Source organism: Camarhynchus parvulus, chromosome 10 (assembly GCF_901933205.1).
Source record: "Camarhynchus parvulus chromosome 10, STF_HiC, whole genome shotgun sequence".
In the NCBI taxonomy this organism is placed as follows: Eukaryota; Metazoa; Chordata; class Aves; order Passeriformes; family Thraupidae; genus Camarhynchus; species Camarhynchus parvulus.
In genome coordinates this window covers 2,040,608-2,065,103 of record NC_044580.1, presented here as the reverse complement: position 1 = coordinate 2,065,103, position 24,496 = coordinate 2,040,608, and the positions used below count along the sequence as shown (strand labels likewise).

General features: G+C 46.8%; 1 protein-coding gene across 1 annotated transcript in view; it reads right to left on the bottom strand.

Annotated features, from left to right (window-relative positions):
- CSNK1G1 (casein kinase 1 gamma 1) overlaps window positions 1-24,496 on the bottom strand; it is an 88,636-nt gene that overhangs the window by 24,551 nt on the left and 39,589 nt on the right. The window contains exons 4-6 of the mRNA XM_030955000.1: window positions 23,867-23,907; window positions 19,581-19,650; window positions 2,462-2,613 (exon numbers count right to left, since the gene is read on the bottom strand). Coding sequence (XP_030810860.1) covers window positions 2,462-2,613; window positions 19,581-19,650; window positions 23,867-23,907 — 263 coding nt within the window. The remainder of the gene's footprint in view (window positions 1-2,461; window positions 2,614-19,580; window positions 19,651-23,866; window positions 23,908-24,496) is intronic.

The following is a 24,496-nucleotide window of genomic DNA, read 5'->3' as shown; positions in this document are numbered from 1 at the left end:
ACCCACTGGATCTGAACTACTGGATGGCTTCAGCTGCATGTGGAGTATGGAGGAAGCAGTTAGAGTCTGAACAATTCCCAAACAGGCTGCCTTCCTTGAACACTCATTGTCATCCAGTCTCTCTTGCCCCCAGGAGAGCCTTCCTGATGTAAAACTATGTTTGAATTCTCCTGTAATCCCACGTGGCACTTCTTAAGAGACATTGCCCTTGTTTTTCCTAGAGAAACTCCTCTTTCTTCTGACATCTGGAAAGGATCCACCCCAGTCCTGAGATGCTGCAGCCTGTCAAGCTCATTCACACCAGCCAAGCAGAAATACCTATTAAAAAATATCCTTCCAGGATGCCTCTGGTTAAAAACTGACCACAGGACTGGATGCTCCTACAGACATGGGGATCATCCTAAGTATGAGGAGAAAGATCAGGGGACAAATGCCCATGGCTAGAATTACAGCTTAAGCAGACTTGGCCAGTCAGAAGCAGGAATGAAATGTAATTCATGGATGTGAGCCCAAGGAGTTTGAGTCCAGCTTTCCTTTCTATGTGTCTCACACAGGAGTGTGACACAGTGACTGCAATAATTTAGTGAGGGAGAAAGATTTTCCCTAAAGCCTTGTGGCTAGAGCAAAGGGTTTTCATTTCATCTGAGCAGAAAGTGCCAGACCCTTTGGAAAACACTTCTCCCAGGGCCAGGTGATGGGGCACACCTGAGCATGTCTGATGTGTCCCCTTAGATGTGCACACTCCAAGGTGGCAACTCATGTAACGCCCCTGAGGAGACTGAGAAGGCCCTACAACATCTCCCCATGGCCAGAGGAGCACCTGATCCTTTGGGAGAACATCAGCTCCTCCATTTCCAACTGCTTTTGCTGTCCCCCTGCACGTGTTTTCCACCTGGCACCAGTGCCCTGGCAAGCTGCAGCCTGGCCACAAGATCAACAGGTGATGCCAGTGAAGAACATCCAAGCCCAGAGCTGAGCTGCAGCCCCAGGACACAGCCATGGCTGTGACAGTCTTGATTTCCCCAGCAGTCCCTTGGGAATGAATTTACATGTTTATATTTTGCCTCCAAAGGTCACACAAGCTGCATCTGAGGCTTTGCCAGCTGTTGCCACATGATTTAATCAAAGCCAATACTACAAATTGGTTTTCCATTGATAAAGAAACACTCAAAACCAAGAGAACTTGACTGCTTTGCTGGGGAGGCCTCAGTACCAGGCAGGTGCTGTTCAAACTTCTGCAGTTCTGACCTCAGTTTTCCATTTGAGATTCTGCTGTGTCAAACTTCAGTTTACCTGGAAAGGATTGTGTTCCTCATCCCTTACATCTCCTCTTCCCTACCACGCTTCTATCCACAGAGATATTAATGTGAATATACAATTCCAGCTCTGCTGTGGAGCATCTGGGTGATCCCAAGGTCCAGCTATGCAAGATCTGGGTATCTGCAGATATTTAGGTACTTGGGAATCTGCAAGCCAGTCTGAAAACCAAAACAGCCAAACTGACTGCCTGGCCCCACTGACTTGTGGAAGTATCCACACCACATTTAGTATGTTCATCTTTCATGTTGTTCACTTCTAACACAAACCCAAATCCCTTCCAGCTTGACTTCCTTTCCTTTTCAGGTACATTAAAGGCTCTGTGATGTTGCCCACAGAACCATTCTATCCCAAGTGTCAGGAATTTAAACCCATTTGATTGACCAGATTTTTGGCCACATTTGACAAAAGCAGAGCTCTCAAACGCTGCTATTTTGGCTGGGGAGGGCTCAGCCCCCACTGCCCCGTGAGGTTTCAGTCTATGGGCAGCCCAGCAGCACCAAAACAGCAGAACTGGTAGGAGTGTGGGAGGGTGCTGTGCTCTGTGTGTCCCACGGAGAGGGTGAGAAATGAGATGTTCCTGGGATGTCCAAAGAGAGGGAGGGAGCTGGGGCAGGTACGGGGCGGGGGCGTGCAGGGGACGCGAGTCCGTAGGAATCCGGCTGCACTGGTTCTGCTGTGCAGGGAGCCAGCTCCTCATCAACACCATCCGACCTTCCCTCCTTGGGCAGGAGTCCTCCTCACCCCTGAGAGGTTTTCTTTCATAGGACAGATGGAGAGGCACCTTGGACAAGGGATTGGAGTGACACAAGGGGAAATTGCTTCCTGCTGCCAGAGCACAGGGTTAGATGGGACACTGGGGAGAATGTGAGGTTGGGGAGGCCCTGGCACAGGTTTCCCAGAAAAGCTGTGGCTGTGGAAATGTTCCAGGATAGGCTGGACAGCGCTTGGAGCAACCTGGGATAGTGGAAGTTGTCCCTGCCCATGGCAGGGAGGGTAGGATGAGATCTTTGAAGGTTCCTTCCAATTCAAACCTGGTGATTTTAGGAAGAAGGTTCTCTCAGCCCTGAACCTTGCACTGTGCCCACCCTAGGATGGAAGGACACCCCAGGACACCCCAGGGCAGGACCCTGCCAGCACTCACCAGCTGAATGGCAATCATTAACACCGTCTTCAGAGTGAAGGTCCTGTCACAGAGGTCAAACAGATCTTCCAGGCTGGGACCAAGCAGCTCCAATACCATGGCATTGTACTTCCCACAGGGTCCAAAGTAATACACCTGGGGGAGCCCTTCAGCTGGAAGAACAGGGAAAAGAACTGGAATCAGTCAATGGGACAAAGTTAATTCCCCTCCCGCTGCGTGCACACCTTTTGTTAGGCAGTTTTATTGTCACTCCTTGAGTGTTCTATCTGCTGCTGCCCAGCAAGGAAATAAATCCCAGCACAAACTGTGACTGAACCAAGGGCCAAACCTGAGCAGGCTCTGCTCAGCTACACCCCTGCACAGACAAAAGGGATTTCAGAGCAATTAACAAGTCCACCTCAAAGCATCGAGCTTTGGCAGCTTAAAGGCTTGGATTTAGGGAACATGACACAAAGTTCCCTGTGTTCCACTAAAAACCAGGCAGAGAACAGCTCCAGATCTGGGCTGGCACTTGCTGGAGCAGTTAGGAAGATGACAGTCCTTGGAGAAAATGAAGCATGGCCAAAAAAGGGCTGCTTTGTCACCAAAATAGCACCCAGCCCTTGTTTTTCAGCACAACCTTACACAAAGTTTACGCTCAGTGAAAAATGAAAAAACCCTTTTCCTATAAAATAGGGAAAAGGTTTAAATTTTGACCAATCACCACCCAAAAACAGGTGATCATGGTCATTAGCATATGTGCACACAACACAACTATCAACATTGAACTGGTAGGAGCCAGAGCCCATCTTCCCACCCAACAGACTGCTCTGTGGGAGTGCAGTGTTGATACTCAGCTGGCAGGGCATTTTTGGGTGGATCAGCTTTCTGAAAGGCATCAGAAGGAGAGGGCAAAAAACAGCCTTGATGTTGGAAGACTCAGAGAGCTGCACAGCACTCCTGGAATTACCTTTGAGTCAAAAAGGAAACCACAGCAGCCCATACAGGAGGAATTCAGCACAAGCCCAAGTGCTCATTTTGCTAATCAGCACCTGCACCAGCCCTTGGCGTCCTACAAGCTGGGTAGCATGGTTAAATATCTCTGTATTTCCAGTCTACACCTCATAAGGAGCTCCAAAACACAACAGAAAGGTTTTGTTTTGAAATACAGGGCTTTGTCTTATGTCAAAACAAAATATTTGCTCGAATGCCCAGAGATTCGGCGTCCTGCTATTCAGTGTAAAGGCTGAGCACGGGGAGCACTGCTGTGTTTTTTTCCCCACAGAGATCCACAAATTATAGTGCACAGGACCTGAAAGCACTGTGATTACTAATTTTATGGCATGTTTTAAACAAGTGCAGGCATGCACCTGGATTTGCATAAGTGATCAATGTTAGATATAGCAAAATACTTGACTAATTAAGTGCAGAGTTTGGTGTGAGGTGCTCAGGCAGTGAAACATTCCAGGCTGGAGAGAATGGCAGCAACACAACAAGTGCAAGTCCTACTCCAGATTTAGGGAAACCCTGCTAATCCACCCAATGGCACTCAGAACTGTGCAACCTGCCAACAACGTAACAAAGCAGCACTGAGATCCCTAAACCGTAAATATCACAGAACCTGTGCTCCCAAGTCCTGCTCCAAAAGAACAAATTGCAGTTTGACAAAGATTACCTGAGGAGGGTTTTAATCTCATTAATTCACATGCTCAGGGAATCTGTCAGCAGGATGCATTAATGGGATATTACAGAGCATTGCAGGAATTCCCTGCCTAACCAGTGTTTTGTGTCCCATGTAAAACACTGACCCCACCTGGGGTTGGGAGGCTGCTGCTCCTAACAGAGCTCCATGCTTCAGGAAGCTGTCACACTCATTAAATCCTCTAGGAACACAGGATGGTTTGATGCAGAAGCAATTCAGAACGCCAAACAATGATGGGATATGATCCAGGCAGCTCCAAGATGGTTTCAAATATCCCCAAATCAACACAAATGGCAATTTAATGTCATCAGCTTAGTGCTGAAGGCTGGAATAATTGCAACAGCTCTTGAAGTGACTCACGGTGAGCCACTGGGTTTTCAGTGAAGTCTGATGAGGACTTACCTACAAAGTCACCTCTAACACCAAGATAAGCATCTCTATTTTTTAGAGAATAATAGAATAATAATAGAGAGGAAGAGAGTAACAGAATATTTTATGCAAAGTTTAAACCTGAGCCCATTATAGATTCTAGATACAGACAGACAATGAGTGCCTCTACCACAATTTCTACAAGTCTCAAATAGTGGAACTGAAGAAGGAATTAGGGTTAGGACTCTGCTAACTAAGGCATGCAGGAGAATAAAATAGTAGAAAGGCTCTTAAAGAAGGTGAAGGATTCCATTTAATATTAATATTCCATGGGGAATATGAGAACATTTACAGCCTTACTTGGTAAGGGGCAAGCATTGCAATCAAAATGAATTTCCTACTGGGCATAAGACCCAGAAAGACAGACTGCAGCAAGACCCAAAAGGTGGGGATTTCATGTAGGGAAGGAAGGAACACTACTTAGTGCTCTCTGGGATCCCAATCCCTCCAGCTTTACCTACTCAGAGCTTACAGCCCAGAGCCTGGAGTACCCTCTCTGTCTTAAACCCCCAGGAAAGCTCTGCTTTCTGTGGGAGCTCTGGCAAAGTGAGGCCTTAGTGAAGAACACAAAAAAGCATCCTAAATGTCAGAATACAGGAGACACCATGGGCTTCAGGCGTATTTTTAGGGTTCGATTTTTCCCTGAGGGTTTTCTCTGACTGCCAGCTCTGCAGTCAAGGACTTCCCTCTTGCCTTTGCCAGGATAAAGCTGCTGTAACACCCCTCTGAATTCCAGAGCCAGGCTGCACTGCTGGGTCCTGGATCCAAAGGAGCATCACTGAAGAGCCCTGTGGAGCTCCCAGCCCACAGCAAGGATCCTCAGCTCCACACTAGTTATGGAAATAAAGTTGGGAGGGACTCAGCAAACACATCCCCAGCTCACTCAAGCTCAACTCAATGTTCACCATCTTTTTGGGAAGAGGAAAAGCTCCAAAGATGAACTTGATGTACATATTAAAGTGTGTGTTGGCAGACAAAATTGGATGAAACTTGAGATACAGGCAGCTCCAGAGCCACTCTGAACAGTAAAAAGAGTCAGCTGAAGAAAATCTGCATAAAATTGGATTTTGTCACAGCCCATCTGCATAATTTATGATGCAGCTTGGCTCTATTTCAGCAAAAAGCACTGTGTCCTGGTGCTGAGTCCATTGTCACAGTGAACCACAGGAACTCCATAAATATCACCAGCAGATCTGTAAATACTTAAGAAGGATGTTGCCAACTGAAGAGATTGATGGAGGAAAAAGGACGTTTTTTTGCCTGGGCAGTTGGAGTTGAGGTTTTTAATGGAAAGTAATCACACTGGGAGAGGACAGGAAAGGTCACACAAAGCCATGGTGTCATGCTGTAGGTGAGCAGCTCTGAATTCACAGAGATGAAAAGCCACCAGCAGAGCAGAGCCTCATACTGAGGACTCAAAGGTACAACTCAACACTTGAAGTACAAACCAGGATCTGTTTAATGCAATTAATGCATGAAATCACATCAGAACCAGGAATTTCTCCATGGTATCAAACAAGAGCAATACACTAAGGGAAGAAAATATAGGCATGATATGTGCAGGTTCTCCTTTGGAGGAAAACCAGTTTGTTACAGCAGAGACTGCTGCAAGCAGAAATCATCTCAATTTGCTTAACGGCTTTGGTCTCGCTGCTGAGTGATTTGGCTCAGCCACATGGAAAAGGGCCCACTCCACCCTCACTCTCACAGGAAGTTTATCACCCCAATAAACACAGACTGATTGCTGCACCGGAATCCACAGGCAAATTCTGCTATTTCAGCAGAGTGATGTCTTGGAAGAAATTCAAGCTGAGCGCAGCGAAAACCTAGCAAAGCATTTTGTAGATTAAAGCATCACTGCTGGAATGAGAGCAAATGCAGACATCAAAGCCAAAAACTCAAGACTTTGATTCCCCCACACTCCCGAGACTGGCCTTGGCTTTCTGGGGATGCTAAACTCTCACAGCTCCTGGGCTGCCACCAAATGGGACTTCCCATCCTTCCTCATGCTCTGAGGCTGAGCAATATGTTGGATCAACCCAAAAAACCCTTGGCTTGAGCTTGAACACAAGAATGGGAACAGTAACAAGGAGCAGGATCACATTAACACCCGGAGCAACACCTTCCAGGAACTTCCACCGCAAGACCAAGTGCCCTGGATGATTTGAGTAATGTTATCTTGCTGCCATATCTTTTACAGCATGACTAATGGCCACAAAACTCCTCAGACATCCAACATACTCCAAAAAACCACACTGGTTCAGGCACACAGACATTCCAAAGCCATTTCCAGGACTGGTTATGAAATGGAGAGGGGCAGAGATGCCAATCTAAGGTTATGCCCGAGGGCAATCAGAGTTTGCAGCACCTGCCCTGCATGGAGGGCACAGGAAGCAGAACCCACCTGCTCCAGAAGAGCCTGAGGCTCTGTGTGAGCATCACGAGAGGCGATGAATAAACTTCATCAACAGCAAGTAAAATACACCCAAGGAGGAATGAGGGAGCAAGTGCAGGAATATGCACGTGGCATCTGCATCAATGGAGGGACAAGTGCCACGTCCCCACACAGCAAATCACCAGGAAACATCCAGAGCTTGTGATCAATACCAGCGTTTCTGAACCACCCATGGCTTTTGCTCCCACGGGGAGTTGTTTTCATCTGCTCTTCAATGAGGTGTAGCCAAATAGAGAAGCTGATGTCTTCAATTTCAAGAATTCAAGAAGAATTCAGCCCCTCTCCTCACGCAGGTTTTGACACTGAGCTCTATTGCAGAGGGGAGACACTCCTGAAGAGCCCCAAATTCCACACCCAGAGAGGGGAGGAATCCAAGGCCAGCAAAAAGCTGATGCTTGATGCAAACCCACGCTCTGTGTGGGCAGCAAGAACTCTTTCTCACTGAAAGAGATGCAGACACACACCAGAAGGATCAGTGCACAGAAAGTTCTGTGTGGTTTTAAAGAGGCTCTGATGAATGGGCCGTAGATTGTCACAAAATTCTCATTCAGAGCAGAAAGTTTATTTTTACAAATCACAGAACACAAAATTACACGATGAACACCATAAATAGCAACTGTGAGAGGGCTGAATATCTATAGCTAAAATTAAACATGTTCCAAACAAATTAAACAAATTGCTTTAGAGTAGTCAACCCATTTAAGCTGATTACACTAATGAGGATCTACCCTTCTCTTAATTTTCAAATCGGAATAAAATCCTGGCTGAAAGAGAAGATTTGTGATCAACATTGACTGGGCCAAGATCTCAGCTTTTAATGTCCTCAAACATGTCCCATGTAAATCTACCTGAGCACGTTAGTTAACAGGTTATTTCTGTGAGCTGCAAGTAAAAAGACTCATCCTGCCCTTCAGATTTTGGAATAGTCTGCTTCAAAAACAGAAAGATGGGACAAAAGTTGAGATTGGGCTTGTTACTGGGAATAACCTGGTCCTAAGGGTCTTTTATACATTTGATTGGATGCCTTTCAGAGATATCTTCCTTCAAAGTACAGCTGCAAAAGCTTTATAATACAGTTCTTCACCTTCAATATTCCCTGGAGGAGCTTAGGGAAGCACAGAGATTTTGGGTGATTGAGTGCTTACTCTTGTTTGAGAAACAGCAGTTGAGATGTGAAGGAAAACAAGCAGAAAATGCAATTTGTGACTCCAGCACCAGCTCACCTGCAGGTGGAAAAAGAGGTGGTGGAGAAGGTCTGCCACAATCTCACCAACCACCCCTAGGCTTCACAAAGCTTGAAGTGGCATAAGATTAGGGAAAGAACCTAAAAAGAGGGATCTGATCCAACAACCACACACACAGAAACATCCTCATGGAGAAGAGGGGTTGGAGGAGCTGGAGGAAGGCTGGCACTGTGGCAGCTCCAATGGTGATCCACAGAGAGCACCACCATGCTGAGACTGCTTCCAGCCTGTAACGCTCCTGAACAGTTTCCTTGCTCTCCCAAGCTCTGATACTGTGCTTTGAGAGCCCACAATTTACCTTTAGTTCTTTCTCACTCACCTGAACAAGGTGAAGAGCAGCCAGACCTGTCCAGACCCCTCACACATCTCCTGCTGTGTGCTCCAGCTGCTGCCAGACTCTGCTGCCAGCTTCTCACAGCATCTTTTCCCTGCTTTGTCTGGGCAATAAATCACTCCTCCTAGCAATGCTGAATGCTCCTGCACCACTACCTAGCAGGAATTTCCGCAGCAGAACCTTCTGCTTTAGCCCATCAGTGGGTGAGGAGGAGGAGAGGCAGAGCAAGGCCCTGCTCCTGGCCTTGGACCTGGAAAAGGCACAGCTCAAACACTCTCTGAATCGAGAGGAAATAACTCAAAGGAGAACATCAGAAGCTGGAAGGGACCTCAAGGCTGCCATGGGCAGGGACACCTTCCAGCAGACCAGGTTGCTCCAAGACCCATCCAGCCTGGCCTGGAACACTTCCAGGGATGGGAAAGCCACAGGAAGGGACTGGATCAACACCTTCTCCCTGATGATTGCAAAGAGCTGAGCTTTCCATGGAAGAGATGACACTGAGCACAGTGTAAGGCAACAGCTGTGCATGAGCTGGGAGGAGACAGAGCTACTGTCATCTCCTGGGAGTTCCATGTGGACCCCAAGACTCCAGCCTCATTCCAGCTTATTTCAGATTATGCAGGATGTATTTAAACCCTGCTGTATTTTGTTTCATTGTGGTAATATTTGAACCTGCAAAAAGAAAAGGTAGGGGAAAAGGAACAGGAGAAAAACAGACTGGGGAAGGACAGAAGGAAGAACATATTTGTTCTTGATGCTGGTAAAAATCCAAACTATTTGATTTTTACTTCGGCTGCAGAAAAACAAATCTCAGGATCGTTGTGTTATTAGAACAGGGTGGCATTTCATCTTCCTTGAGTGGTACAAGCTGGTTTCCTGACATCATGGCTTCTCTCAATTAAACAACTCCTCACATCCACAAAGCAAGAAGCACTTGAAGAGGGGGTACCAAGGAGACATTCATACTTGTATTCATAAAGATAAAAAAAGGTTGGAAGGAGAATCAACCCTATCTGGAAAGGTCAAACGCAGGAAAACTTTCAAAATCTGGGAAGTTTACCCAGAAACACCCATTCACAGGCAGTTTCTTAGCTCTAACAACTAAATCAGTCAAGTGAAATTGTTTCTGGTTCTTGACAAACACAGAAGAATAAAGCACAGAACAGTAAATTGCTTTTTTCTCGAGTTTCAAAAGACTGAATTCACATTTCTTGGGCTTGGGAGAAACGACTGCATTCAAATCTCCACGTTACTGTTGGATTTTATATCCAACACAACGTCTTGCTCCAGTGATGATGGCAGCTGGCACATAGAACAACACCTTAAAAGAAGGATAAAACAAGCAAATAATTTTAAAAAAGTTATTTCAAACCATCCAAAGAAGCTCTAGCTTAAGTTCTATCCTTATTACCTTTTCCCACACACCTGCAATACAAGGACAAGGATGAAAGAAAATCACTGGAACTGCCCAGGGCAGTGGTGGAGCCACTCAGTAACATTCCTGGAGGGATTTAAGAGCCACGTGGATGTGGCACCTGGGAACAGGGGGTCATGGTGGCCTTGTCAGTGCTGGGGTGTGGTTGGACTTGATGGTTTGAGAAGGATTCTTTTCCAACCTAAACAATTCCGTGACTCTGCTCCACTGCAGGTCACGTACCTGTGCGAGCTCTGGGTGGCCAACTGGGCTCTGCTGTTTAAGAACACCCACAAAAACCCAACCAAAAAGAGAGAAAGAAACCAACAAAGAAATAAATTCCCTCCCCCTCAAAAAAAAAAAAAAAAGGAAAAAAAAGAGCAATTGGAAGTTGCTCCTGATCAGTTTTCCTTTGCTGTGCAATTGCTCAGCTCCACCTGCTGAGAGGGAGTTGAGATGAAATCATGGGGTCCCTTGGTAATTTTCTTTTCTTTTGAGAACAAGTACACAGAATCATGGAATATCCTGCACTGGAAGGGACTTACAAGGACCAACAAGTCCAAGTCCTGTCCCTGCACAGACACCCCAACAATCCCACCCTGTGCCTGAGAGCATTTTCCAAACACTCCTGAGCTGTGGCAGCCCTGGGGCTGTGACCATTCCCTGGGAGCCTGTTCAGAGCCCAGCACCCTCTGGGGGAAGAGCCTTTTCCCAAAATCCATCCTAAACCTCCCTAATACAGCTCCAACTATTCCCTCAGGTGGTGTTCCTGGTGACAGGGAGCAGAAATCAGAACTGTCCCTTGGCAACATGTTATGCACATGAAGTGATGTGGTTAATGGCATTACAGGTATAACCTCGAGAAAAATCAACAACAAGAGCTCTTGGTTGCTCAGCAGCACTCAAATTTAACTCCAGAAGCAGTGCCAGGGAAGAAGCTACTTCTGGGCAGATGAAAAAAATGCCACAAAAGCAGCAAAAACAAACTGCTTGTGCTGAATTGCTCCTCTGGTGCCCAGAGAACCATTTTGGTTTGATCACAGCAAGTCCCAGGTGGCTCCTGCTCTTCCTCAGCTCATCTCCATTGGATCTGTTGGCTGGAGGCAGAGCCTTTCCCTGCCTCCTCCCCAGCTGCACACAGGGTGACACTTGCAGGATGACAATGCAGGGAGGCTCTGCCAGCCTGAGCTGCAGCCACAGCCCTGAGCAGGGACACAGGCAGGGTCACCAGCACAGCACAGCCACCTAAGGCCAAACTGGCACATGACAGGCAGGATTTGTCCTGGATCCAGCAGCATTTTTACCTGGGATGGCAGATCAGGGTCAGATCCAGCTGGATAAAGCAGATGTGGTACTGGACATGTAGCTTTGGGTGCTCAGGAGGAAGATGATGCTCGGCCTTGCTCAGGCAGCTGAAGGCCAGGTTCCCAGCAGACTGTGGTGGGACAATCTGGGGCCATTTCTGGCAGCACAACCCTATGTGTCACCCCAGAGCTGTGCTGGGATCTTCCTGCAAAGCTGTGGGTGCAGCTCAGGCCCCCAGAACTCCCACTGGTCCCACTGGGAGGGTGGATTTCTGCAGGTCTGCCCCTGCAGCAGCATCCAAGTAGAAAGTGATGGATAACAATCAAATAATGTAAACTCTCCACAACAAAGCAAGACATTGGCTCCCATCAGTCCCATCACTACTGTAGGATTAGAGGGAAAAAGGGATTTTTCACATGAGTAGGAAAGTGTTACCCACACAGTCCTTCCAGCCTGAGGGAAAACCTCCCACTCCCTCTAATGGCAGGAGAACCTGCTGCCAACAGAAGTTCAGAGGCACCAAATCAGATCCTGCCTCCAGATACCATCTCTGTTTCACCTTAAGAGAGTCAAGTGAGAGCGGGTAGGAACTTTCAGACAGCAAAATTATTACAAAACTTCAGAACTCCAGCCTGACCCACCACACTCAGGCAGAGCCTGTGCCTTATCTTTGAGTGATGAGAGGAGGTTTTTCAATAGCAGGCATGGCAGAGCTCCAAAACACAAATTCCAAACCCATTGGAGAGCCTGTCTGGGAGGTGGGCAGCCCTCCATAACAGGACTCCCCTGGCACAGCTCAGTGTTTCACCTCAGAAACCTCCAGTGTGTGTAGCATGTCTCTGCTGCACTGGAAGGGATCCCACTAAATCCAGCACCCACCTTCCAAAGGGGAAAGAGCTTTGGATCAAGGCAGTGCTCAACACTAATTTTGTAGCTTTAAACCTCAATTAGTTCCTAAGTGCAGCATCCCCATGGCTCAAAGAATGTTCATAGAAGGGGAATGTTCATAGAAAATGGAACAAGCAGAAGAGCAAACCAGCTCCTAATCCTTATTAATTATCCTGGCTCTCATTGCCAAACTAGGTTTTTCATTCAATGTAAATATAAATTCCAAAGTTTATCTTCAAACATCACGTGTCACGTGGACTCCCCATCCCTGGAAGTTTTCAAATCCAGGTTGAGAGGGCTTGGAGCAGCTGGGATAGTGGAAGGTGTCCCTGCCCATGGCAGGGAATGGAATGAGATGAGCATTCAGGTCCCTCCCAACCCAAACCAGTCTGTGGTTCTGTGGTCTCCACCTCCTCACTCTGATGGCTGAGGAACTCCAGTTCCCAAGCACAGCCAGCAAGGCTTATTTCAGCTCAGGCTCTGCTAGAAGGTACCAGAAGCAGCACAGATGATGAAATGTCTGTTCCTCAGCTCGAGTCCTGCTGGGTCCTCAGGGCAGCAGCACATCCCACAGCCCACAGCCTGCTCTCAGTGGGCATTGCTGACCATGAGGAGAACCCAGTGGGGCATCTGGGATGACCTGGATGAGTCCAGCTGCTCCAGGTTTATGGCCATGTCAGGCTTCAAGGAACAGTGTCTCCAGGAAAGGCATTTTCCAGCTTCCCAGCATCCTGCTGCTCCCCTTCAGTTGCTGGTGTTTGATTTGGAGCTGCTGCCTGGAGTTGCTGGTGTTTGATTTGTGATTACTGCCACAAATACCGGAAGAGCAGGAGTTGCACGAGGACTTTTCGGAACATGAAAAGGAAACTGCCCTAATCTCATATTCAAATATTAATGGCCTTGCTTTAAAAGCATCTGATAACTTCCAATTGACAAAACCTAAATTTAGCCCAAGGAAGTCAAAACTTCTGATGCTGAGATGCTGAAATGTGCACATTCAGGAAGCCCTTCCTAACAAGGGAATGGCCACATGAAAGAAAAGCCATGTATTTTTAAATAGTGAAACATAATTCTCTGGAGATCAACAGCAAGCCAGCCCAGAAACCAGCAGGGTCTAACTGAGCACTTTACAGTAATCCACTACATTTCATTCTGCAATTCAAAAGCTTGGAAGTCCAGGATCCCTCAGGTTCAAACTCCTTGGACTACTCTGACTTTACAATGAAGCTGCTGATCACCATTCCTTAATATGCAGCTCAGCATTAGGGTCTCCAATTTTTGCCTAAAAACATCTCCAGCAGAATGAAAATGTATCTCCACTGCTGAATATCTCCCACCTCTGGCCAAGGGCACACTTCTGTGCAGAATCTGAGAATGGAGACATTTTTCCTCACTGGTAGAAAATTAACCCAACATCTTAAAACCTTCAGGTCTACTGCAGGCATCTGAGGTAGGGAATGAGTGACATGAGACGTGTCCCAAAGCTGTTTCCTTGCAAAGAGATGTCAGTTTTGTATCACCTTGCACAGATGAGTCACTTATTAAATACTTACAGTCACTGAACACTGGCAATATAATATATTTCCAGTATTTCAAAGGAGAAGGCTGCAGTGCTCATCCACAGGGTCAGGTATGAACAAACCCATACAATAAATAGGACATAAAATACCTCAGGTGACAGCCACGTGTTGCTCCACACAAGTCTAAACTGACTTTGGGGTGCAAAGGGGAACCCTTGGAAATGTTCAAGGCCAGGTTGGACAGAGTTCTGAGCAAGCTGGTCTAGTGGAAGGCGTGCCCATATGGCCACAAGATGAGTTTTAAGGTCCCTTCCAACCCAAACCACTCCATGATTTTATGATCAGCCCCGCAAACCAGCTCCCTGCTGAGGGGTGACCTGGCTCAGCTCCCGGCCACAGCAATGTTTCCATCCAGGTGGCAAACATCAGTGGGAATTCTGAGGATTACAGCGACTGTAGCCACTGTTAATGGGTATGTTCACACTTCTTAATTAATCAAGGGTGGGGACCACTTGCACTAACCCTCCCTGCCATGGCCTGGAGTTACTCCTGCTCCCTTGGGGAAGAGAGTTGTGCTCAATGACCTCCCCATAAAATTGTGGTGTTGGCAAGCTCCACCACGGAGACTTGTTTACATCCATCCTGTAACGAGCTTCACCAAAATGACCCGTAATTGCCACGTGAATGACAGCATTGTGCAACTGGCATGGAAAGAATTTCTTCATTAAGCACACTGATACATACAAAGTGTTGTGTGGGTAAAGCAAGAGCAACACAGGAAAGGTGCTCAGCACGAGCAATCCCAACAGGAGAACTCCATAGGCAGCATGGATAGCAGACAGCTCAGCCACACTGAGGAATATATATGCAAATATTGACTAGACTATGCAAAGGATTGGTTATTTATAACACCTTCATTTCCCTCAGTCCTACCTCCTGACAAGTAAACAGACTGCTGCGCTCTGGCGAGTTGTGCAACACAGAGAGATCCCAAAGTAAACACACAGACTCCATACTTCATTAGAGGTGAACTTGTTTACAGAGCAGGAATTAAAACAAAACCACAGAATCCGTCAATATTCTATATGCACTGCCACAGCCCTCCCTGACTCAGAATGTTCTGCTCCCACACCGTGACTCATCCCCTGCGTGGGCTGGGCACTGCAGAGATCTCGGTTTCCTGGGATTCTCCAGCCTATCACACTCCTCTTCTGCTCCTCACCACGCCACTCTGGAGGCTTGTGACGTGCCACAGCCACTTGCCAGTGTCACCTGCCCATGCTGGGAATGACCACTGGCTCCGGAGCAGTGGCACAACGCACGGCTGCCACGTGTGTGACTGAATCAATCGCGTGTGCCAAGGTGGGACTGTGAGGGGTGGGGGAAGGTGTGACTCATCTGCCAGCTGATATAAAAATAAACTACTACGGAATCAAAAATGCATCACTTCTGCACACGACGTGCACAGGCAGAAGCTGTCACTATGTGGAAGCTTGAGCATCAGCTCCGTGCAGCCAGAAGAAACCTGGAAGTTTTTACTTCCATTTTACCTTCCAAATGTGATGCTTCAGGGAGAGATGCCAGAGGTGCTTTGAAATGTAGTAACAATCCCAGAATAGTTTGGGTTGGAAAGGACCTCAAAGTCCACCTCATTTTACCCCCTCATGGGCAGGGACACCTTCCACTATGCCAGGTTGCTCCAAGCCCCATCCAGCCTGGCCTTGGACACTTCCAGGGATGGGGCAATCTGTGCCAGGGCCTCACCACCCTCACAAAAAATAATTCCTTCCCCATTATCCCATCCATCCCTGCCCTCTGGCAGTGGGAGCCATTCCCTGTGTCCTGTCCCTCCATCCCTTGTCCCCAGTCCCGCTCCAGCTCTCCTGAAGCCCCTTCAGGCCTCTGAGCTCTCCCTGGAGCCTTCTCTTGTCCAGGTGAGCACCCCCAGCTCTGCCAGCCTGGCTCCAGCCCCTGAAACATTTCTGTGCTCCCCTCTGGACTTGTTCCAGCAGCTCCTGAAAAGAAGATTACATTCTTCTAATCTGGAATCAGCCTCAAAACAAAAAGACCATTTCTGTTATCCACAGGCACACAGAGCCCACGGGACACAGCCAGTGGAATCACTGAGACCCTGGTGTGCCACCAGCAGGACCCAGCAGCTGCAGGACTCCTGCAAGCCATGGCAAAAGCAGTGGCTTTTACTCATCCCAAACCAAGCAGGAGGGTCCTGGGATGCTGCTGGCTGTGCAGGGGGCAGTTCAAGCAAAGCCAAAGCTTTGTCCTTTGGTAACTGCCCAAGAAGCTGAATTATTCCAGGATCTGGGTCTGTTAGACCATGGACAAATAACTCAGTTTATTTCACAAACTCCAAAGTACAGGGGACAAATGACATGCTCAAATTATTTATTCAGTACCAGAAACATGTTGGAGACCTGAATGATCCTGACTCCAGTCAGGATGCTGGAGCAATGTAGCTTTTAGGACAAAACCCAATCATTAAACAGTTCGGTACAACACTGGCTCTAGAGGACTGATGAGAGCAATGCAACTAGTTAGCACAGAGCTGATTAAAACTATTTCAATTACCTTGGTGAGCAAATGGATCATATCCCAGACTACCCAAACCCGAAACGAATTACATTTCCTAAAGGAAAGATGTGCTTTCCTGAGACACCCTATGGATTGACCATCAGGTCTCTGACTCCATGCCCAAGCTTTGCTGCTTTGTTTTGCTGCTCACATGAAGGCAAAGTGCTCAGACACTATTTTAGGCTGTTAGATATTTAATTCCACAGTGAGAAGGAAGAAGCTAGCAGATGGTCACTGTGCAGCAGGGCCTTGCTCGACTTCTGCAGGGAGAAATGTTCAAGGAAGAATCACAAAAATCCATTTCTGTGTGAAAACTTTCCTCCAGTTAGAGGAAGGGAATTACAGGGGAGCTGTTGAGTTCCCTAAAACAAGGAGGCACTGAAACATCAGAGACAGCATCAAACATCCAAAGCAGCACATCAGAGATATCTGTGAGTTGGTTACTCCTGACTCAGGACTTTCTCTGAATCCACTGGATCCATCCACCAGTACTGAGCAGTTCTGAAAAGCACCAAGAAAAGTCCCATTCCTGCAGTTTAGATCCCTTTGACAAACTTCTCCCTGCTCCATCACTTAATCTAGTGTGAAGCATCTTAAGATGTCTGAGACATGAAATCCAGTCTGCTCCTTTGCTAATCCAAGCTGACTGCGGATCCTCATCCGAGCCACGCGGCAGGCAGAGGAACTGGAGCTGCTGGGAGGGAACAGATGCAACTTCAGTGCCCTGTCAGAAAGTCTTGGAACATGGAGGCTGATGGAGCACGTGGCACAGGGAGCCACAGAGCCACTGCTAAGGAACAGGCAGTTATCACATCCTCTGTTCATGTGGAAACATCTCACACGGAAACTCATCTCAGGATTTAGCTTCTGAATTACTGGGCTGTTTGCTATTCTGTCCAGCTGCACCAAGGAAAATGCAAAACTTGACTGAATAGCTTAGAAACAGGAAAAAAAAAGACTTTTCACTAGTTTTTGATGATGCTAAGTGCAGCAGGTTATTGATACCCACATACATCCTTCAGGCACTGGCCAAGTAGGTCAGTCCCTTCCAGTTTAAATTTTACTCTGACTACACCCAAGAGTAACACCTTTAAAAATGTTGATTCTGAACATCCAAGAAGGAAATCAGCATTAAAACTTTTCTTATTAGGAAAAAATCCTCCATTTTTCTCCCAAAGCTGCATGTGATGAGGATTCTGACATCTCAGAGCTCACTGGGACCATCTGGCTGCACAGGCAGTTGAACGGGGACAAGGGGACGAGGTGGCTCCTGCGGTGTCACAACCAGGCTCCCTCTGCTCTCCCTCCTTCAGCTAGCAGTGGGAGCTGCAGCCAGACACGTCATTTGGCAGGATTAATTGGCTAATTTATTGAGCAGAATGTCACATGCAATGCTACTGTTGCTCTCTCTGAGTCATGCACACCATGTGTTCGGACACTTCCACTCTTCCTTTGGCAGGTGTAGGACAATTCCAAGGAACCAGACATCCCTACTGGAAGTTCAAGCCTGGCTGTTTGAGCAGCTCCAGACCAAGGACCATTACTAGCAACATCACTGAGAACAAACCCCTCTATTACCCCAATGTTGGCACTTACTTATCTGTTTTTCCAGCCAGACACTCTTCCCAAGTCAAGCCTCCCTGCTCCTGGCAGCTTGACTCCACCAAAATTTGTTTTGCTGGGATTCCAGGTTTCATGGTGAGACCAGAATTGAAGTTCATATCCTCCACTCAAGTCTTGACCAATTTCCAGTTGCTTTAGCAAAACTGCAGCACAAGAGCTTCTAAAGGCATCCAACAGCTCATCAGAGCTGGGTGTGTGACACCCGTGGGACCACAGAGACAGAAACACAATCAGGGTGTTCAGGAGGCTTCTCAACAGCCCCTGGACAAATGCTCCAGGACTAGGAAGGAACTCCTCCCTGTGAGGGTGGCCAGGCCCTGGCACAGGGTGCCCAGAGCAGCTGTGGCTGCCCCTGCATCCCTGGAAGGATCCAAGGCCAGGCTGGACAGGGCTTGGAGCAGCCTGGGATAGTGGGAGGCATCCCTGCCCAGGGCAGAGGTGAAATGAGATGGGCTTTAAGGTCCTTTCCAACCCAAACTATTCCATGAATGCTCTGAGTGGGTAAATATTACAGGATGGAAAGTTTAAATTCTTTAGGAACAGGGGAAAACCTAAAAATACTTAATCTGACCAAAATAAAGCCACTCCTTCAACTTTGATCATTTTATAATTCTGTAATAACATCTTTATAGCATGGAAGGAAGCCAAGTGGTGTAGAAAAAGCAGGCTGGGATTCACTCATGTGTCACAAGACATGTGGGCTGGGGTATCCCTGAAATCACAAGCACCAACAGAACTCCAGCAGAAGTTCAACTAAGTATTTTGGTAATATATTATTACCAAAGTATTTCTGGATGTCCATCAGACATCCTCTGCAAGTGGAAGCTGGGTCCATTCAGGGAAAACAGGAAAAATAAAATCAGAAGTATAAAAACACTACAGTAATGTAAGAAACTTGTCAAAACCCAAAGTCAATACATGTTCAAGGCACAGAAGGAGAAGAGAAGGTTGTTGCTTCACAGAGGCTTCCTTGAGCAGTGGAACATCCTGCATGAGGCTGTGGAAATCCTTGGCATGGGAAACAGCACATGCTAAAAGGCTCTGCAGGCTTAAGAAACAACCATAAATTCAGGGAAGAAAAATCCAAACACTATTAGACACAGCTCAGGCTCTGTATCAGGGAAATCAGAGACTGGCAGAAAAAAAATGTATAAAAAATTCCACCTTTGGCTGATCCTGCTCTATTTTTCTCCTGTTTGCTGTAGCCCATGACTGCACAGAGGAGCCATGAGGCTTATGGACACTCTCATGATTTAACAAGTAAAAATGAAAACCATTTCCTAGCTTTAGACTTTAGATCACCTACTTAAGGGGTGTTGCTCTATACACAAGTAACTTTCCATCCATTGACAATTCCTATGTTTTACAAACACACTTAAAGGAGTATTTCCGTATCAGCAGATCCTCACAAACTCAAGGTTTTAGGTCCACACAATTACCCAATATCATCATTATGATCCCATTCTCACCAAGTCGCTTCCAAAACTTGTGTGAGGCTAAAATGAATTGGCCCAGATCCCTAAGTTCAAGTCAGAGTTACACAACAAATACTGTGGTGGTGTTTGATTTAATAAAGAAATCCTTTTATTAAAGAAATTTAATAAAACTTTTGATAAGCTTAAGGTAGGTTTACTCACCTGCACTTCCAAGTTGTTTATAAAATCTGTATTCTAAATGAAGCTGTGGTGCCCGGGATTTAATTGGTTCCTAGGACAGAAATAAATAAATTGGTTAAAATCAGTTTGACTAAAAGAAGTTCTGTCCTATACTTGAAGATTTGTGCAGTATTAATACACCTCAAATTGAAATTCTAGCAACAGACTTCACCATTAAATGTCATTTAAATAAGAAAAGAACAAAAACGAGTAAGATTTGCTTTCTGGAGGAGAAGTAGCATCCTCATTTAAATACAAAGCTCATTCATTGCAGTGAAATTCAAGGATCATTCCATAGAGCTCCTGGTGCTTGAAGAACAACCCTGGACATTGGCAGAGGGAAGTCAAGGCTGCAGAAGCTCAAGCCCCAGTTCACTGTGGGCACTGTGACTGCCCACAGTGCTTTTGCTGGTCTCCAGCCTGTGTTTCTGAAAAATGTTGGGTCATACAAGTGTGTTTTAGATCAGACCACAGTGGCTCACAGCAAGCACCACAGGGCAGCCAGCTGGGAAAAAGGAAGAAGTCTCCCCATCCTTGTGGCAGCTGTCAGTCAAACATCTTGAACCACTCAATAATATTCTATTTCTATCCATAAAATACAACAAAATAAAATGGTAAGTCTGCAATGCACCCAAACCATCCCATTCATTAACTGTTACTCATCTGTGTTTTACATACAAGACTTAATGCCTACAATCCATCAAGGCATTAACGTGCAAGATTACAGAGGTTCTAAAAATATAAAGTTAATATGGAGAGGATTAAGAGACTGGAGTAATTACATTTGCAATAAAACTGTGCACTTGGGATAGGCATGGATGTGGGTTTACCAACAGCCCAGGCAGCCTGGAGATAGGAGTTCATACTGGCCTCAATTTTTGCTGACCTCTAGTCTGCACTGTAAGACTGATTCCACACTGGCTGTGAACTCCACACTCAAGGCTTCTTTCTAAGTGTGCAGAAGGAATTCTGTACAGGAATTCAGGCAATTTGACTTGTAGCCAAGCTGTTCCCCATCAGCTCAAGTCATCCCATCCATTTCCCAGCAAGGGCAATGAATGCTCCTGGTTACTTCCCAGCCGAATCATAGAATCACTGAGGTAGGAAAAGGCCTCCAAGGTCACCAAAGCTCCAGAAGACAAATATGACCAAATACTCAGCAAACAATGTGAAAAAATATTCTGGAGGAAAAACTGAACCTGCACCAAAGGCAAACACAAAGCAACACACAAACAAGTCTGTTATATAAAAATTAAGATAATTGTTGGTGGCTTGAGGGGGGGTCTACAGAACCTGCAGAGCACAGGGATTCAGGGCAACATGTTCAGGGAGTAGTTTATTTATCCAAACAGGCAGAGGGGAAGGATTGATGCAGCAGGACGTGATGCTGCTCGTGACAAAATCAGGAGAGGCAGCCCTGAGCCGCTTCTGCATCGGGAGCTGCTGGAGCCAGAGCTCTGGACACTTGCCAGAGTCATGGCAGCTTCTGAGAAGATCATACCAGCACAGATGGTTGTCCTGTAGGCCAAGGGCTTAGGGATGATGGCAGATTTTGTGTTTGTAATAAAAATAACCGAATTGCTGCTGCCTAACAGAGAAAATCCACAGCTGGAACCAGCGGCGTCATCATTGCTGCGAGGGGATGGCCTGGTGCTTGCGCTCTGACTGCAGCTGGGGGGCACCAGGCTGGCTGCTCCCAGCGAAGAAATTCCTCATGTGGGCAGAGCAGCTTGGAAAACCCTCAGAAGAATAAACCAGATGGCCCTGACCAAGTAAGTCAGCTGAAGAGCAGGACCAGAAGCTACACGGTGACACCCCACCAATCACCACAAGGACCAGCCTCCACTGCCAGCACTTTTCCAAGGTGTAGCCTCAGCGCCAAAAAGAAACCATGAGGCATTAGCATGGGATTTCACAGCACTTTGTGATGGGCTATTGGAATCCATCACACAATTCCCTCATTTCCCAGCTCTAATGTCATGATAGGAGGCAGGAATAGCTGAGACAGCAGGGCTGCAGTGCTGGGAGAGGATCTCACAGCTTGAGGGACTTGGAGCAGTGCTTTGAGTCAGTCCAACAATGAAGATAAAAGAAAATGTTGCCTATAAGTACATCTTACAGCCTCTCCACCACTAATCCACAAATTATTTGAAGGATAAAGAAAATGGCAGTTAAGTCCACATGTAAGAAAAGTGTATTTGCTGCTGAGGAGGCTGAGTCATTCTTATTCCTGTGGAATTTTGTCTAAGATTAGGAGATCAAGAAAACCCCATTTCTCCTACTGCTCCCTCCTTAAACTTCTCCAAAACAGAGCTTGGATATGGACACCTGGATGGCCATCAGATGGCAATTCCAGCCCCTCACACAAGAAGGACCTGAGACTTTTAAGCCTGGATCACAACAGGGCACATGAAACTGGAGAGTGGTGCAGTGTAACTGCTTTAACACTCAGTTATTTGGGGAAAAAATAGTAAGAAAAATGAACAATGTGACCAGAAAAACAGGCTGAGGCAGCCATGAGACAATGCCATTGAGTCCTGCCATATGGAAAAGCTTCAGGTTACTAAGAGGTGTCACTGCAGCCACTTTTCTGAGAGAAAAAAGCACCCTTTGGACTGGTACAGCTGTGTTTTAACTTATGGTTTCCAATGCAACAACTTTGTGGGATTATCCGTGGAAGCAAATTAGAAGCATTATTGCCTCAATAAAACACCTTGTCTGTGTACACAGCACATTTTCTATGGCTTAAAAGCAACAATTCTCCTTTCTGATGTGCATCCATATCAAGGGCATCTCCTATGGAGCCAGGCTGGCAGAGCTGGGGGTGCTCACCTGGACAAGAGAAGGCTCCAGGGAGAGCTCAGAGTCCCTGGCAGGGCCTGAAGGGGCTCCAGGAGAGCTGGAGAGGGACTGGGGACAAGGGATGGAGGGACAGCACACAGGGAATGGCTTCAAACTGCCAGAGGGCAGGGATGGACGGGATATTGAGAAGGAATCCTTCTCTGTGAGGGTGGTGAGGCCCTGACACAGGGTGTCCAGCACAGCTGTGGCTGCCCCATCCCTGGAAGAGTCCAAGGCCAGGTTGGACAGGGCTTGGAGCAGCCTGGGACAGTGGGAGATGTCCTTGGTGCTCCACTATGGCAGAGGGTGGAATGAGAAGAAATTTAAGATCCCTTCCAGGATACCCAAACCTGTGTGGGATACAATGTTCCTGAACTCCTCTGCAGACATTTATTGATTTATTTTAGGGAACATCTTCTGGCATTTGCTAACAGGTGTGAAAACAAGTCCCTCCTGCAATTATTTTTCATCTACTAGACATCATAATGGGAATGCCAGAGATATGGAATCTGAGGCACCCAAATGTGATCACAATTAATACACCAAATCCATCCTGATTTTCTGTCACCAGAGTGCTTCCTGTCATTTTGCCAGATCCCATCAACTGGGCAAACTGGGGGGGTTTGCTGCAGTGTCAATATAGCACCACAACTTTAACTTCAGATTTTAGGGCTTGGGTTATGTTTACAGAGTGTTCACATGAGAACTCAGCCCATCAGGTGAAGACATGGAATCTGAAACCCCAAGGAACTAATTAAAGTCTGAGTTTACAGATAGGAAAAGTTAGTGCCTAAACACAAACTACTGGGCTGTGAGTTCATAAATGCTGGAGAGCAACAAGTTAGGGAGTTCCCCATCCCCCAGATTCCACAGATGATGAGACTGTATCTTCTCTGCAACCCAAGGCAGCCAGAGGAAGGACTGACCTTCACCAAACTGGATCTTGTTTTGCCTGTTGCATCTGCAGGCTCTCAGCACCACACCAGACAGAACTGTACTCTGCTCCCCCAGGGAATTTTAACCAAAGGAACACCCTCTTTCCTGCCTCTTGACTCCAAACACATGGACCTCCAGGTTGCACAGTGACATGCTCCTAGCCAAACATTCTGAAGTCCTGAATGGAAAAGTCTGAGCCATGGAGCAGCAGGAGGTGCAAACCCACCAGCAGTGCCCTTCCCTGGGACCTGGGCAGAGGAACAGGGCTCTCACTGCTCCAAGACAGCTACAGATCCTTTAGGTACCAAAAACCTTCCAAAGGTGGAAGGATGGGGTTTTTTTTCTGCTTTTAAGAACTTATTTTAGTTTTAACAAATCATTCCCAGCAGAGGGTGGGAGCAGCACTGAGCCCAAACTGAAAAACTTGCCTTTGGTCTGAATTTTTAAGATGAAGTATAAGTCATTTAAAGACACCTGAAGCTACTACTTACCAGTTTGATAGCTACATATTCATTGGTGTAGAGATTTTTACCTGCAAAGGAAGAAGAGAAAAAAAAATCTTTTAGCTCCACATTCAACACTTGCAGCTCGAGGCACAATGAGAAATAATGACACTGATGCCAAAGGGCTGTTTTCCCAATTCCCCCTGAAGTTCCTGCCTTTAACAAAGCATTTGCCTGAAAATAATCAAAATAATGAACAGTTTGCAGCAGTTTAGCAGGGCAGGTAAATAACACCTTCCACTCAGCACAAGGTAATTGTATTTTATGGCAGCACTTTTGCTCCATGAGGTATCCCAGACACACTAGGCTTCATTATCCACGATGCCAAAAAAGTCTGGGAACAAAAAATGAAGAGCCAGAGTGTCATTGCTTTTGGAAATGCCTTGGATCTGCTGGACACTAAACAATTCCATCCTGGGGTGTGCAGGGAGTTGCACTGGGCTGATCATGCCCTGGGAAGCAGGAAGGGCAGGAATGTGAGATGAGCACAACAAGCTGAGCTCAAATCCAGGTGCACTGAACCAGAGCTGGGACCCACGTGTGCCACAGCTGGAGGGGAATTCTCCTCCAGGAGCCTGTCTGGTGTCTGAAGGCAGCCCTGGGCCTCCTCAGTGATCA